This window comes from Anolis sagrei, chromosome 2, assembly GCF_037176765.1.
Source record: "Anolis sagrei isolate rAnoSag1 chromosome 2, rAnoSag1.mat, whole genome shotgun sequence".
Taxonomy (NCBI): Eukaryota; Metazoa; Chordata; class Lepidosauria; order Squamata; family Dactyloidae; genus Anolis; species Anolis sagrei.
In genome coordinates, this window is record NC_090022.1 from 160,022,780 (window position 1) to 160,040,189 (window position 17,410).

At 41.3% G+C, this 17,410-nt stretch overlaps 1 protein-coding gene across 4 annotated transcripts in view; it reads left to right on the forward strand.

Annotated features, from left to right (window-relative positions):
* The window catches only part of RFX1 (regulatory factor X1), an 84,849-nt gene that overhangs the window by 55,841 nt on the left and 11,598 nt on the right, over nucleotides 1–17,410 (forward strand). For all 4 annotated transcript variants that reach the window (XM_067463999.1, XM_067464002.1, XM_067464001.1 and 1 more), the window contains 6 exons: nucleotides 527–621; nucleotides 3,230–3,638; nucleotides 7,360–7,541; nucleotides 10,235–10,354; nucleotides 11,906–12,021; nucleotides 14,616–14,734. In XM_067463999.1, the coding sequence (XP_067320100.1) occupies nucleotides 527–621; nucleotides 3,230–3,638; nucleotides 7,360–7,541; nucleotides 10,235–10,354; nucleotides 11,906–12,021; nucleotides 14,616–14,734 (1,041 nt within the window). The remainder of the gene's footprint in view (nucleotides 1–526; nucleotides 622–3,229; nucleotides 3,639–7,359; nucleotides 7,542–10,234; nucleotides 10,355–11,905; nucleotides 12,022–14,615; nucleotides 14,735–17,410) is intronic.

Below are 17,410 nucleotides of genomic sequence, written 5' to 3' on the forward strand. Positions count from 1 at the left end.
ACATGCCAGATCTACTGTTGATCAGAAATGTGGCCTTTTCTATAGAGAAGGGTGAGGAATCTGAGGCTCTCCAAACATTTCACTATATCGTCGAAGGCTTTCATGGCCGGAATCACTGGGTTGTTGTAGTGTTTTTCGGGCCATATGGCCATGTTCTAGAGGCATTTTTCCTGACGTTTCGCCTGCATCTATGGCAAGCATCCTCAGAGGTAGTGAGGTCTCACTACGTCTGAGGATGCTTGCCATAGATGCAGGCGAAACGTCAGGAAAAATGCATCTAGAACATGGCCATATAGCCTGAAAAAACCTACAACCCATTTCACTATATCTCTCATCATTCCTGATTGATTCACCAGTCATGTTGATTGCCATCGGTTGGCATTTCAATCCAAAGACAAAGAGAGCTATGGTACCTCACCTCTGTCCTAGAGTAACCTGAGGGACAAAATTGGATCACAGTAAGCTTGGCTCTTCCTTTCTCACCTCAGTTTTCCATTCCTGTCATCGCTACTCCCTGCTCCCTCAGGTCCAGCAGCTCCAGCAAGTACCTGTGCAGCATGTCTATCCTAACCAGGTGCAGTATGTGGAAGGAGGAGATGCCAGCTACACAGCAAGTACCATGTGAGTCCTGCTTTGTGATAAGGAAAACAATGCCTTTTTATTTGCTTCCTTGGAGTTTGAGTCTGCTGCAGTCACCTTCAGCTACTTGTGATGTTAAGAATGGTCACAACATTTCTCGCCCTTGATGAGAAAAGATATCTCACAAAACAAAATCTATTTGTTCAGAAAAAAAGATGTGAAAAACCCACCTCTTATAAACAGAAAAGAATGTTTTTTGTAGCGATACACTGACCTGAATCCTGTTGGTTATCCCAAGGAAAACAAATCTGCTGAATCATTTGGATTTATAGAAATACTGATTCACCATTCAATAGTTGATTTAATGGGTTGCTCCAGTTGGGGCTGCCAATAGGTTTCAGGTCTATTGTAGGTTTTGTGCATTTTTATTTTATTTATTTATTTTATTTACTGTATTTGTGTACCGCCTTTCTCAGCCAATCGGCAACTCAAGGCGGTTTCCAACAAATCAGTATATATAAAAAGATAATACAGATTAAAACATTAAACAATATAAAACACCACAAAAGCAATAAAAACAACATCATTAGCGTCTCATTATTATCAAGCATTGTCCAGTTCCATTGTCAAATCGTTTGATTTCCTATATTAGCTACTCTGCATTTGTAAACGCTTGCTCGAACAGCCATGTTTTAACTTGCCTCTGAAACGTTAAGAGGGAGGGAGCAGATCTAATCTCCCTAGAGAGGGTGTTTCATAGCCGAGGGGCCACCACTGAGAAGGCCCTGTTTCTTGTCCTTGCCAAACATATTTGAGACGAAGGTGGGACCAAGAGCAGGGCCTCCCAGACGATCTTAGAGTCCTTGATGGTTTGTAAGGGGAGACACATTCGGACAGGTAAGTTGGGCCAGAACCGTTTAAGACTTTATAGGCCAAAGCCAGCACTTTGAATTGGTCCTGGTAGCAAACCGGCAGCCATTTTTGCATTAAAGGATTGGTTTTCTGCCAAACCCAAAGTTTTGCAATAATTAAAAAAGGGTTGAAAGTGTGAAATCACTGAAAAGTAAAAAAAAAAAAAGTCACCCTCCAGAGAGAAAGTTTTTCAAATTATTTGTTTTTGCAAGTGAGAACTTAAAAGTGAAGACTTACATCTTGTCTATAGACCCACTGCCTGAAGGTCTTTTGATTTATGATTCAATTGTTCGTTGATTCTTTGGTGCATCCAAGTCAGAGGTGATCAGCCTCTTTCCTCCCATTGGTCATAGTTTCTAGGATTTTTAGGCTTTAGGACCTCTCTCCTTGGTTCCAAGAGATATGGGCAACCAATAAACTGTTGGAAGCAGGGAGAAGGGGAAACAAATTCATTCTCTATCCACAACATACATACAGACGCCGAACTTGTTCTTAGCATGGGGGTCAGTTAGGTTTTGGAGTTAGGAAATAATAAATAGTTTACCACTTTATTCCTTCCTGATCCATCTGACAGGATTACTCTGACCACCTTTGAAGTGATATTGGAAGAAATTGAGTTAACCGCCACTCTGGATTCTTACATATACAGAAATAATAATGAAAGTGAAGGAGTTAATGAGCTAAATAATTCAAAAGGAGTAACATTTACATGCACCAATTATTGTGATGGGAGGTTGCAGAACAGAACATTCATTGGCAGTATAAGAAACAAAAGAGTCTATCCTAGCATGAAAAGCATCAGCTCGAGCCAAAATACATGGAGAGCTAAATTGAATATGAGTTCTTATACAGCTCCCTAGTTCCTGCCTCAAGTGCCAAGTGGAAAGTTTTATCTGTTTCCCGGTGCAGAACACTAAACTGAACCATTTAAAACGGGTCCTCAAACTTTTTAAACAGAGGGCCAGGTTACAGACCCTCAAACTGTTGGAGGGCCGGATTATAATCTGAAAAAGCACAAATTCCTATGCCCACTGCACATAACTTATTTGTAGTGCAAAACCACTTAAAACAATACAATAATTAAAATGAAGAACAATTTTAGCAAATATAAACTTATTAGTATTTCAATGGGAAATGTGGGCCTGCTTTTGGCTGATGAGATAGGATTGTTGTTGTGTGCTTTCAAGTAGTTTCAGACTTAGGCTGACCCTGAGTGAGGGCCGGGTAAATGACCTTGGAGGGCCGTATCCGGTCCTTGGGCCTTAGTTTGAGGACCCCTGGTCTAGAGAGCCTTTCTCTCATGTAAAAAAAAATAGCAATTTCCTTATCCCCAGTTTTTTACTTTCATTGTGATTTTGTGCCCCTGATACCAATGAATGTGGAGAATTAACTATAAAGATTTTTTCTGTTTTCCCAAAACAAGATTGTGGAACACAGAGTGAGCATCATTTGCTTAAAATTCCATTGACCAATGAGAGAATAGATAGAATTTGTTTAAACACCAGAAATATCCTAAGGGCCATCCCTTAGTCATCTTGCATCTGAGTAGTCAAATGAAAAAAAAATCTTTTTTTGAGCTGACTGGCAGAGAAGTGGAGGTCAGCTCTGCAACCTGCCCTCCTTTGCTTGCTGTAGGGTGGTGCATATATTTATCTGCCACTGATCCATCATGAATTGCCGTTTTTCCACATGGAGAGCATAGTGACACCAGTACCTGACATGATTTTCTTTCTTTCAGACGCTCCAACACGTATTCTTACGCAGAGACCCCTCTCTACACTCAGAACGCTGGAGCAAACTACTATGAATCTCAAGGCACTTCAACACAGGTCTCTACCCCAGCAACCTCCCAGACAGTTGCCAGTAGTGGCTCAGTGCCTATGTATGTCTCTGGAGGGCAGATCATAACCAATCCAAGTGGAGGCAGCAGTGCTGGAGGAGGAGGAGGAGGAGGCGGAGGCAGCGGCGGTGGAGGAGGAGGAGGAGGAGGCGGTGCAGGAAATGGTGGAAGTAGCACTCCTGGTGGTGGAGGAGGCAGTGGCAGCGGCAGTAGTAGCAGTACAGGGACCTATGTGATTCAAGGAGGCTACATGCTGGGAAGTTCAAGCCAGTCCTATTCACACACCACCCGTGCCTCCCCGGCAACTGTAAGTACATAAGCATTCCACTGCCCTTCCACTTGCTGCTCTCTGTCCACTGGACTTGGAAACTTAGATTCTCCCCTCTGCAGGCAAGCCAAGTGCTCCCCTTATACAGTAGTTTTCCATTACTTTGTTCCAGGGAATGTTGGAATTCCTTAGCACCATCTCCACTTTTCTTTTTGAGAAGACCTACAATAATGAGTCAGATTTCTGTGAAAGATAGCTGTCATCACTAAGCTCTTTCTGAAAAACCCGACTGCCAGATATGTTGGGTACCCGTTAAGCTCAAAGAAGGGTGCCAGCTGCTGCTGTTTGCTGATATGAATGGGGAAGACAAGGCAATTCAGATGGTGAAGAGATAGGGACTTTGAACTCCCCACAATTTGATCTGTAAACACATGCTTATTTCTCTCCAAGCTAGGACTAACCATATCATCCCTTCTCTAGGAGCCCCCGGTGGCACAGTGGGTTAAACCCTGTGCCGGCAGGACTGAAGACCGACAGGTCGCAGGTTTGAATCCGGGGAGAGGCGAATGAGCTCCCTCTATCAGCTCCAGCTCCTCATGTGGGGACATGAGAGAAGCCTCCCACAAGGATGATAAAAACATCGAATCATCCAGGTGTCCCCTGGGCAACGTCCTTGCAGACGGCCAATTCTCTCACATCAGAAGCGACTTGCAGGTTTTTTTTTGTCGTGTTCCTGACACAACAAAAAAAAAAATCCCTTCTCTGTTGATCATCATTGAGAGCAGCAGCAGTAAGGAGCTCTCCAGGATGTGACAGCTGCTGGAATGAGGAAAGGACAGAGAATTGTATATGCTCTATTATGCACCACCTTGAAGCTGTATGTGCAGAATAGGTGGGACTGTTATCGTATTCCTGCACCCTGAACATTATGCTTCTGTTAAAGTAGCCCAATGTTGTGTTAGGGTTAGTGCTGCATTACCCCTCAGGCTCATGCTGAGCTATGAAGAGATCTTGGCCCTATTTACACATTTATTAATTTATTTATTTACCACATTTGTATCCCACCCTTCTCACCCCGAAGGGGACTCAGAACGGCCTTACAAAGGCAACAATTTGATGCCACATATACATATACATATCGATAAATAAACAAATGCATTAAAATCCAAACCAATTAAAACATAAGCATTAAAACATCAATTAAAATGACACAATCCAAGTCTGCATGCTGCTTCTGTGTCATGTCTCCCACGCCTGGTACTTCTGCAGTTGATTTTTCATGCTTTAAATGCAAGACTGGGCAATTTAACTTCACCTCTTTGCAAATTGTAGCCCTTTACATACTGCTGTACTGCAACTCCCAGCATGAGACACTTCTAGTTGGAAATGATGTTGTGAAATGCAGTCCAAGAGCACCTAGAGGGTTACACTTTTCCCACCCTTGGTTTAGTGGGCGGTTGTAGTCATTGTGAACACATGATTTGTCACAGATTCAAAGGCAGGCACAACATTTGTCAAAGGCATACTCATATAATAATAATATAATAGTAATAAACCTTTATTTGTACCTCGCTACCATCTCCCGAAGGACTCGGTACGGCTTACACGAGCCCGAGCCCAAAATACAACAATAAACAACAACAATAATACAGCAGAATAAAACAAAAACAAGCAATAACATTAACAACATTATATTGACAAATTATATTGACAAATGGGAAATATTGCCATGTGCCAGCACCTGAAACAAGTTCTGTCAAAGTTCGCAGCCAAAATGATTTTGCCATTAGGCACTTCGGCTGTTTTGGATCCCAGTAAAGCAGGCCTGCACAACCTGTGGTCCTCCAGGTGTTTGGGACTCCAGCTCCCAGAAGCGCTAGCCAGATTGTCCAGTGGTCAGGGAGTTGGAGGTCCAAAACAACTGGTGGGCCACCAGTTGTGCAGGCCTGCATTAAAAGAACACTGTTGTCCATACCACATACATAGAGTCAAAGCACACAAGCAAAAAGTGCATCTTTCATTTTCTTTCTTCTTTTGACTGGTATAGGAAAGCTTCCTGAAGGATTCTGTCATGTATTAAGTAGTGGGAGGGCAATGCTGTCTGGGTTTTCCAGCCCTGAGCATTGCATCTGTAACCTCATATCTTTTTCTCTTTAAGTCATGTCTAGCAGGAATACTATTTTCCAGACAGTGCTGATCTAGATCACGGATTTTGAAATCAGCCTGTGCTCTGTTTGTCTTATATTATACTAGCTGTCCCCTGCCACGCGTTGCTGTGGCCCAGTCTGTTGATCTGGAAAATAAAGTAATGAGAAAGTGTTGGTTTCTAATATATGTGATGTCTTTATGCTTGTAGGTAAACAATACTTCTTGCTGTTTCTTTGTCAGTGTTGATGTGGAGTGTCTGGTTTGCCCACCCTGGAACATGCAAGATATCATTGTCCTTCTTTAAGGGCCCCTTTCAAATCTATGATACTATATCTCTGTGTGTGAATCATATCTAGTACTTCTTGCTGTTTCTTTGTCAGTGTTGATGTGGAGAGTGTCTGGTTTGCCCACCCTGGAACATGCAAGATATCATTGTCCTCCTTTAAGGGCCCCTTTCAAATGTATGATACTATATCTCTCTGTGTGTGTGAATCATATCTATCTATCTATCTATCTATATCTATATCTATGGCTGGATGGCTCTTTGTCAGGAGGACCTTGATTACGTTTTCTTGCCCTGATGAAAGGAGTTGGATTGGATGGCCTTAAGTATTTTCTGTTGGTTGTGGGTGTTCTGTGTGGGAAGTTTGCCCCGATTCTGTCATTTGTGGGGTTCAGAATGCGCTTTGATTGTAGGTGAACTGTGAATCCCAGTGACTAGAACTCCCAAATGTCAAGGTCTATTTTCCCCAAACTCCATCTGTGTTATTTCGGCGTATTGAGTGCTTGTGCCAAGTTTGGTCCAGATCCATCATTCTTTGAGTCCACCGTGCTCTCTGGATGTAGGTGAACAACTCCAAACTCAAGGTCAATGCCCACCAAACTCTTCCAGTATTTTCGGTTGATCATGGGAGTTCTGTGTGCCAAGTTTGCCCCGATTCTGTCATTCGTGGAGTTCAGAGTGCTCTTTTATTGTAGGTGAACTATAAATCCCAGCAACTACAACTCCCAAATAACAAAATCATAATTTTTTCGAGTGATGGTCACTCCTTGTGTTGTGAGACATTTTGTTGCCAAATTTGGTGTGATTTCGTTCATTGGTTCTTTTGTTTTTAAGGTACTCATTATGCACAGAGCATTTATATATATAGATATATATATATCGATTCATTATGATCTCTGAGTTCCTCTCAACTTATCACCATAAGATGATACTGAGTAGCCTGAAACATACCCATCCATATCCTTCCACTGCCTATATGGCTGCTGAGAGTGCTGTCTATATTAATGGAACAGAGACTGGATTGAGAAGCCAGCCAAGGCATGTAAAGAGCCCAGCGGTCCTTGTTTAAAAGAGGCTAAGCTTAGGGCCGCATTGCCGCCTCACATTAGTTATGGACCTGGGTTGTAGAAACAAGGACAAAACTCTTGCAGTGGTCCTAAGATGGGCATCTGCCACCCAGAAGTAAGTGACAGTGCTTGAACTGTTAATTGGAAGATTTGTGGCAAAAAGCCTGAGCTCTGTCAATTAATAACCGCAAGTGAAAGGAGAGCATCAAAGTTTGAAGGGAAGTTGGAAGAAACTGTAACATGAAGCCCTCTTTCTTGGCAGGTCCAGTGGCTGTTGGATAACTATGAGACAGCTGAGGGCGTCAGCCTTCCCCGCAGTACCTTGTACTGCCATTACCTCCTGCATTGCCAGGAGCAGAAACTGGAGCCAGTCAACGCAGCATCCTTTGGCAAGCTGATCCGCTCGGTGTTTATGGGTCTCCGTACTCGCCGGCTTGGAACCAGGTAAGCAGAGGAGAGCTTCCCCACTGGGGTTTATATGCTTCCTGTGAGGTTGCGTGCCCACTAGTCCCTCAGGCCTAATCCTGGAGCTTACATCTTTCTGATTTGCATTATATAAGCAGCATTTTGCAGTGGTCAGATAGCTTTGTGTTTTCTTCTTGGTAACTTATCTGTAGAACATTAATAGGAAAACGTGTTGACTTTTTGGTATGTGTGCTTAAAAATATTCATGGTTTGTATGTAATCATGGAGAATGTCTATGGGCTAGTCAATAATTTTGGGAAAGTTGTGCTTCAGATGTTGTCCTATGAGAATACTGATTAGCTTGGAATAAGCAATAATAATAGTAATGGACATTTTTATAATATTGAGTGTTCAAATGTTTCATAGATACTGTCTTTGAAATCTTTAAGCAGGAGTTCCTAATTTGAAGAGGGGAGAAGGAACTAGTATACATATTTGATGTTGTCCTTTAAAAGTGTCACAAAGGTTGTTGTAGGTTTTTTCGGGCTATATGGCCATGTTCTAGAAGCATTTTCTCCTGACGTTTTGCCTGTATCTGTGGCAAGCATCCTCAGAGGTAGTGAGGTCTATTGGAACTAGGAAAGTGGGTTTATATATCTGTGCAATGATCAGGGTGGGACAAAGGACTTTTGTCTGTTTACCAGTATTAAAAAACTCAAAAATTACAGCAGCAAAACAACAGAGGGGAAACAAACAGGCACATGAAATCACTCTCAACAAAAGATTCCCCCCAGGCGCTTCCAAGCCATTGAATGCAAATCAAGGTGGTCAGCTGAAACATTCACAGCTAGCCCCAGCAAACAAAAGTCCTTTGCCCCAACTTGGTCATTCCACAGATATATAAACCCACTTTCCTAGTTCCAATAGACCTCACTATGTCTGAGGATGCTTGCCATAGATGCAGGCAAAACGTCAGGAGAAAATGCCTCTAGAACAGTGGTTCTCAACCTGGGGTCCCCAGATGTTTTTGGCCTTCAACTCCCAGAAATCCTAACAGCTGGTAAACTGGCTGGGATTTCTGGGAGTTGTAGGCCAAAAACATCTGGGGACCCCAGGTTGAGAACCACTGCTCTAGAACATGGCCCTATAGTCCGAAAAACCTTCAACAACCCAGTGATTCTGGCCATGAAAGCCTTCGACAATACATTGTCACAAAGGTGCTTGCCATTTACAAAATGCTTGCCATGGTAGGCATGATCCCTCGCAGTACTCTTTATTTTTGCAGAAAGCTAATTACCCTGTGGAACTAGTGAGTTAAATGAAACCCAACAGACAATTTTAAAAAAATGACTACTACAAAACCACAACAAACAGAAAGCATAATACATGGTGCTGAAAAGAATGTGTTTTATTTTATGATACGCCCAATAACCACAGGAATCTTAAAATTTTAGGATTAGCCATTACAAAGTGGTACCCAACCCTATGTCCTCCAGGTGTTTTGGACTTCAGTTCTCAGCATTCTTGACAAGCTGGCCACTCTTTTTGGGAATTGGGGTCCCAAACACCTTGGGGGGGGGGGCACACAGGTAGAACACTGCTAATCTACATATTTCTGTTTGACAAGTACTGTATATGCATTAAATCAATTGTAGTAAAGGTCTTTTGAAATTCTCATACAGACATTTTCTAAGATTGAGACATAATTACGTAACAGCACATACATTTTCTGTGACTCTAGTTTGAGTTTATAGTCAATATCATGCGTAATCACTTTCAGCCCTACGTCCATATCTGGTGAATTAGAAACTGTCGAGAAAAATAAATAAAAATGTTTGGTATGATAACAAAACAGTCTCATAGGTTTATTGTCAGGGCAAACAAATTACTGTATATACTCAAATATAAGCCTAGTTTTTCAGCCCCTTTTTTAGGCTAAAAAGGTTCCCCTCGGCTTATACTCGAGTCAAGGTTATTTATTATTTCACTATATTATTAGTATTATTTTTAGTACATTTATTATTTTACTCTATTACTGTTATTACATTTCCATTATTTACTCTATTATTATTATTATTATTATTATTATTATTATTATTATTATTATTACATTTATTATTTTACTTTATGTATTATTATTATTACCTTTACATTATTTTACTGTACTATTATTTTTATTACATTTACTATTTTATTCTATGTATTATTATTATTATTATTATTATTATTATTATTACATTTATTATTTTACTCTACTATTATTGAAAGGATAAGTAAGCACATTTACATTGAGGAAGGTTAGCATAATGGTTTGGATAGTTGGACAGTCTTATCTTAAATTACAGTTTTATGTAAATACACAAAAACATTTAACCTACTGATGATTATCAGTAGCATCTGCATTTCTCACCCTCGGCTTATACTCGAGTCAATACATTTTCCCAGTTTCATGTGGTAAAATTAGGTGCCTTGACTTATATTCGGGTCGGCTTATACTCGAGTATATACGGTAAGTATGCAAAGAAGTGTTTCAGATGTTTTGTCATATTACAAGTAGGCCTCACTGCTTGCTCAAGACAAATGACCATTTCAACTCTGACCATTGAAATGTCTTGTTAGGTGGCTTTAACTTTGGGAAAGAATACTTGGTCTTCAGCAGTGTGTGCTTTGCTGAAGCTAAATGGATTTGTGTGCAGGTGTATGGGATTTTAACTTTATTTCCTCCTCCCCAGAGGGAATTCCAAATACCACTACTATGGGTTGCGTATCAAAGCCAACTCCCCATTGCTTCGGCTCATGGAGGACCAGCAACACCTGGCCATGAGGCAACAACCATTTTCCCAGAAGCAGAGGTAAGAAACAGCTCTGGGAAATGTCCATAGCTCTGTGGTACAGCAATGCTTGGCTTTGACTTGGTATAAGGAAGCTTCTTGTGTTCCTCTGTGATCTCCTAAGCTCTCTCCCACTTCCCAGTGTCTACTGTGGCTTCCATTGTTTCCTTCTGGTATGTCTGGCCCCTTTTTCTGCCCTGCACTCAGTTCAGTGCAGAATCTCTTCACAGGCCCTTTCTCCAAGCATCCTCACCTTTTACAAGACATAGTCGCACAAACTGTTCTGACACTATGAGAGGATGGAAAGTGAGTTTGAGTTTGGATTTCTTAGTCAGTCTGATATTTTATTTCATTGTCCCAGATGATCAATGTAAACACAACCATTATTTCCTAGTCTTCTATTTTGTCTGAACTCAATTCTACCCGCTATGGGGTCACAGCTGTTCCGTAACTTCACAGGAGTCGGATCTGTGCTTTGGACTAACTTGGCCAGCTCCTTGGCCCATGATTCCCAACTTCTTCATTGTGCAATTCATAAGGTGGGGTTCTGGTAGAATGCAGGTCTAGCTCTATTTCACAGGGTAACTCACTACTCTGTGCTTGGCATGATGTCTCCGGGGACGCTTCCATGACTTTGAGCCCTTTGGGTGACAGTGGGTCTGGGTTGGATAGATCTTCTTTATCCAAAGGATCACTTAAACCCTGCGTAGGTTGTGGGATCTCAGGCTGACTTCTTTTAATCAGAATCAAAGTATGTTTCAGCAGCAGTTCTGGTCTCTTAATATTTTCAGTTTTCCATTGTCCTTTCTAGTGTTGTTTGACTCCTCTATATTATTTATATTTCCATAAGGTTGTTTGGCCACCTTATCTTCCTCTCTTTCCTCACTTTCCTTGTCATAGTGGAAACTTTATGGTTATAAAAGTCAGCAATTTTTGGTTGTTTGATTGTTGGGCTAAGTATTTTCCTCCATGTCTCGCTGGCGCTTCCTTCGCCCTATATTCAGTCATTTAAATATTTCTTATCTACAATACTGGATATTTAAGCTATTTAATTGTTTTTTGGCAGGAGAAGAAAAACATTTATATATATATTAGTTCGTCACGGTGTGATTTCTTATCTCACCTCCTCCCTGACACTATGCTTTCTCCCTATTATTATTATTATTATTATTATTAACTTTATTTATACCCCGCTAACATCTCCCGAAGGACTCGGTGCGGCTTACAAGAGGCCAAGGCCAACACATCAATAAAACAACAGTATAACAAATACAACAATAAATAAACTCATAAAACAAAACAATAACATTAAAACAATAGCAATAAACATTAGACAATAACACCATGACACATTTAAAATTGAGGCCGGGCCAAATGTAATGGATAAAATTTTTAAAAATGCTATGACAGGTGAAATGGATACGTTTTTTGGAGATAGGTGCAGTGTGCAGATTTAAATCTCTAGTAAAGTGCATTTGGGACATGATGCTAGGAGTTTCCTATTCAGGGAAGGCACACATCTAGTAGTTGGTATTCTATCATGCCCTGACCCAAAGTTGCTCTGCCTTTCAGGTTCAAACCCACTCAGAAGATGGAGGGCATGACCAATGGAGTGGCTGTGGGGCAGCAGCAGGCCTCTGGGCTCTCTGACATCAGTGCCCAAGTGCAACAATACCAGCAATTCCTGGGTAAGAAGGCCTACTCTCTTTTCTGTGTTCAGGAACTTCAGACTATGTGAGGTGTCCATGCTGGAAGCAGAGATTGATGTACCACCAACTTTCCCGTCGTGGTCAGCTGTGAATCACATATATGGTTTATTCCTGCACTCGGTGATGTCAGGAACTACCTGGCTTCTGGAATACAGCTCCTTGGGACTTTGTGTATGTGTAATATATATAGGGTGGGACATGAAGATCTCCTACATTTTGAAGGGGTATAAAAAATTGAACCAAGCTGTCTAGACAAAAAAATGTATATTTTTCTAAAAAGTACATAAAAGCAGTTTTCATAGAATCATAGAATCATAGAATCAAAGAGTTGGAAGAGACCTCATGGGCCATCCAGTCCAACCCCCTGCCAAGAAGCAGGAATATTGCATTCAAATCACCCCCGACAGATGGCCATCCAGCCTCTGCTTAACAGCTTCCAAAGAAGGAGCCTCCACCACACTCCGGGGCAGAGAGTTCCACTGCTGAACGGCTCTCACAGTCAGGAAGTTCTTCCTAATGTTCAGATGGAATCTCCTCTCTTGTAGTTTGAAGCCATTGTTCCGCGTCCTAGTCTCCAAGGAAGCAGAAAACAAGCTTGCTCCCTCCTCCCTGTGGCTTCCTCTCACATATTTATACATGGCTATCGTATCTCCTCTCAGCCTTCTTTTGTTTTAATGGGTTTCAAAAATCGTATCAGGCAAATCATTTTGTAAGGATGCAGTTTTAAACTGGCAAGCATAATCCTCCACAAACTCCGTCTTGATATTCCCAGTATCATGGCATGCTTCTGAGCAGATCCTCTTACTGCTTGCTTCCACATTTTCTGGCATTCTAACACTCCTAGGCCTGCCAGGTGATTTTCTTTTCAGTTTGGATCCAGTTACCCAAAGATTAGAAATCCATAACAAAATCATCTTCCAATCAGGTACAGATGCATTTCGACTGAGCATGACGAGTGTACAGAAAACACATTGCACCGTTATCACAGAATGGTTGCTCTTATAATACACTTAAAGAACAAAGCCCTGGTGTTCACCAGTCCAACTCAGGATAGGCAATGAAAATGGCAGAGACTAACTTGCCAAACTGGACCTACCCCATCAATCTGCTTCCACGACAGATCACGTAGTACCCCCTCAAAATATGGGAGCTTATTATGCCCCACAGTGTAGCTTAATTGGTAACCTAGCCCACCCAAAAGAAATTTCTCAGTGCCTTGGTTTTTATATCTGTTACTGGGATTACTTGCAACACTGATTCATTGGATAGACTATATCAGTTTTAGTTTCTTAGATATGGTATGTTGAATGACTGAAAAGTTTGTATCATAAATCTGTGCTTTTCGTATGAAAAGTAGATTTTCATGAAGTATATTTTTTATTTTAAAAGATATCAATTTAAATATTACAGGAAAAAAAAATGTGAGCAGAATGAAGAGGGACATATGCATCTCAAATACTAGAGATGATAGGGTAAAACTGGTGCCATTTTTAGAATCAGCAGGTCAGATATACCCAGAAACGGGTCTAACATTTGAGGCACCAAAATGTGTGTTGGCCGGTGTAATCCACCTAAATTTTGTGTACAGCATGACCCCTATATTTAAGGGGGATCTGTTCAAGGTCTTTGCCTAGAGCTGCAAAATTGTGTGTAATATTGAACTCTATTGAATGTATTGAAGGTGGAATCATACCACAGTCATGCTGGAGGATCTAGGAAATTTCTACAGAGGACAACTCTCTGGGCATTTGCTAGGTCCTTCAGTGTGACTCTTAGGTCAAGCTTTGGTGGAAGCATACCATAGAATCTCCTAGATAACCCAGAAAGTCCTAGACAGTTCATATTTTGTCAGACACAGGTAAATGAAATTGGATGTACTCGTCCTGAAGATATGGGGATCATGCTGTGGGGACATGTCTCAAGCCATTAGACAATCTGAGTCCAAATACTGTATTTCAGAGCATAACAGTCCCACTTTTTAATTCCCTTTATAATCGAAAAAGGGGGGTGCGACTATTATGTGAGGAAACATTCCACTGTTGATTCTCTGGTTGCCTTAAAAAAAACCTGAACTATCTTACCCCTGAGACAGGAGGATAAGGAGGAATAATCCAGCCACAAACAAACAGCTCCATTCCTGTTTTGTTGCTTTTTTTAACTGCCTTGTCTCAAAGGAAGGAGAAGGGAAGATTCCTTTTCCCTCCCTTCTCCAAAGGCAAGGCAATTTACAAAATCTGATATGGTACTCTTTGGAGAAAGGAGGGAAGAAATAAGTTCAAGAAATCTCAATTTCAGGTTTTTAAATCTGCTTTGCCTTCAAAGGAGGGAAGGAGGTCGGAGGGAAGGGAGGAAATCAGCCCCAAAAGGCGCTATTAATATTGTGCAAAGAACACAAAACCACCAATTTTGCCATCCCAAAAATGGGGGTGCGACTATATTACCCATGGCAACTGTTATGCAATAAAATACAGTATATAGAGAGACCTAAAACTATGGGTTCATCTTTGAGTGAATGATGACAAAATGGGGCTCCCTCCAAAGCCCAAGTCTTCACTTCTCTTTTCTCTGTGTAGACGCCTCTCGTAGCCTGCCTGACTTTGCGGAGATAGATCTACAAGGGAAGCCCCTCCCTGAGGGCATTGGGCCTGAAGATGTGAAGGCTTTCCAGTTGCTCTATAGAGAACATTGTGAGGTATGTGTGGGGAATATCTTCCACAGTGGGAACTGAACACTAAAGGGAGGATTGAAGAAAAAAACAGGTTATGTGACTCCTTAGCAGACTGGCACTAACTGTATGGATGCTTAGAGAATCTATAGTACTCTGGTTCGTTCCAGACCAAATTCCATCAGTGAAAGTAGAATCAGACCAACTTGGCTTTTTAATTAACTTACTGTTTTTGCTAGTGGTTAAGTTTAATTCAAATAAAATTCTCCCTTAACCTTTTCCCTGGCAATTTGACTGCTAGACCACTCTTACCTGTTCAATACAGCTTTGTAAATGCCACCAAGGTCGTGTGAAAAGGCCCTACATTGTCAGAACAGTACACTGCCCCTTGCATAACTGATTTGAAAACTGATGAATTTGTTGGTTAAACTGTGTGAACACAGCTTGAAAGGGATTTTCGGCTTGTTTCCACATGACTTTGAATGCCAGTTCCTAGTAAAGATAGGATTGTTCATTCGCCCATTTGAAATGGTGATTTATGTTGATGCCTAACCTGAAGGAGCTAGATAAGTCTTGAGAAGCATCTTGCCATCTGCTTGTATTTCCTAAAGTCTGGCGAATGTTTCGAGCCATAAGTTAGAGCCCATATGTGTGAAATAGTCACAACAACAAACACATCCACTCACGCACTTCACTTGGGGGGAAAAAATATGTTTTGAAATTAAAGTGCCATTAACATCCATGCAGAAAACAGATACTGTATGTAAGTAAACAGTTAAAGTTAATCTCATGCAATTATGAAAAACACACTCCTTAATGTAGCTGAGTTCCACGACAGTCAGCATTGCAATAATAATAATAATAATAATAATAATAATAATATTTATTATTTATTATTTATTATTTATTATTTATTATTTATTTATTAACTACATTTCTATACTGCTTTTCTCACCCTTGGGGGGACTCAGAGCGGTTTACAACATAATAAATGGCAAATTCAATGTCTCACATATATATAAAAATCGCATATCTAAATCAATAACATATAAAAACCGTTAAAACTATAAAAACATCAAACATAGACATAAGCATGAAACATATTATTGCTTCAATTAACAATGTAGACCCTTTCTCTTCTCCCCCCCCCCCCCACTTCCCAACTCTCTCCCCAACCCTCTCTCCAACCCTCTCTCCATAGCATCTCAGTCCTTCTTTTTATACCCTCCCTGCTCCCCCCACATCCCAACAGACACAAAGTTATTTAGGTACAGATGGAATACAAAATGGGGAGGGTAAAAAAAAGTCCTTCTTGGGTGATGGTAAATGTGATATAAGGTCCTTGGGGCGGGTGGAGGGAGAGTCTTATCTGATGATGGTAGTAAGCTACTGATCAGTTTCATAAAAGTCCAGAGGAACATAGATTTTGTCAGTCATAGTGTCATAAGTCAGGTGTGAGCTATCACTTGCCAGTAGACTGAGGATGGGGAAAGGCAACCAAGTGCAGCTGCTCCTGAGGAGAGTTGGTGTGTAGGCTGCCCCTTCCACTCTGGAGGAGTGAAGTCTCCCGGACTCCTTTTCACCTCCTCCTTGCTGGCTGTTGGAAGGAGGGGGCAGCGAGGTGTAGCTGCCGCCGAGGAGAGTTGGTGTGTAGGCTGCACCTTCCACTCTCTAATAATAATGATAATGATAGTAAAGCTTTATTTATACCCCACCACCATCTCCCCAAGGGGACTCGGGATGGTTTACATGAGGCCAAGCCCAACAATTACATCAAAGCAAATATACAACATAAAATAATACATCAATAAAATACAATAAAAATAAAAAGCAATACAAAATAAGCAAACAATACAAAATAAAATCACAATAGTCGATCACGATGGGCAGGGCCGGTTGCAGAGATTAAAATGTTTAAAAACTCTAGATGAGATAAGTACTGTAATGTATCTAGAGGGAGGTTCAGGTGGGATGAAACAATGGGGTTTAATTGCACTAGCGGGTGAGATAAAGTGCATTGTAGGCAAATACTCTGTGTGCTCAACATATCTAGAATAACACAGCGGAAAAACAACAACGAAATTTCATGGCGTCTTGCCGCCTCATCACACTGAGGCAAATTACTCCTTGGCAGGCCCCGCCCCATCTCCCCTCCAAGTGCCGAGGAAGCATTGCAAGACACTTCCTTGGCAACTATGGAGAGGTAAGTGTTTTGGGCCCTTTCTCCCATGTGATTGGGGAAAGGGCAATGCGGCAACATGCGTTGCTGCTCTTTCCTCCATCTGATGGGATCAGCGCCTTGTCCCATTGTCCCTGTCTGAAGGGGAAAAAGAGAGGGCTGCATGACTGCAGGCAAAATGGCACCCTGGCTAGGAACTTGTGAAGAGGTCCAATGTTTATAGACCTGTTCCTGAGGGAGCTGATTCAGAAAATTGTTTTGGATAAACCCCATCAGCTCTATTTACTTAGATATGGTTATCATGATTTTCTGTGGGCAACCAGATGGTGACATGGCATATGTCTATATCTCAAAAACTAGAGCTGATTTGGGGGGGGGGGGGGGGGGGCTGGTGCCATTTTTGGAATCAGCAGGTCCAGAAACAGGTCTAACATTTGAGGCACCAAAATGTGTGTTAGCTAGGATCTATGCAACCTTTTGGTTTCAGGCTGAAATAAATTGTATTGAGTCTGTCTGTGAATTCA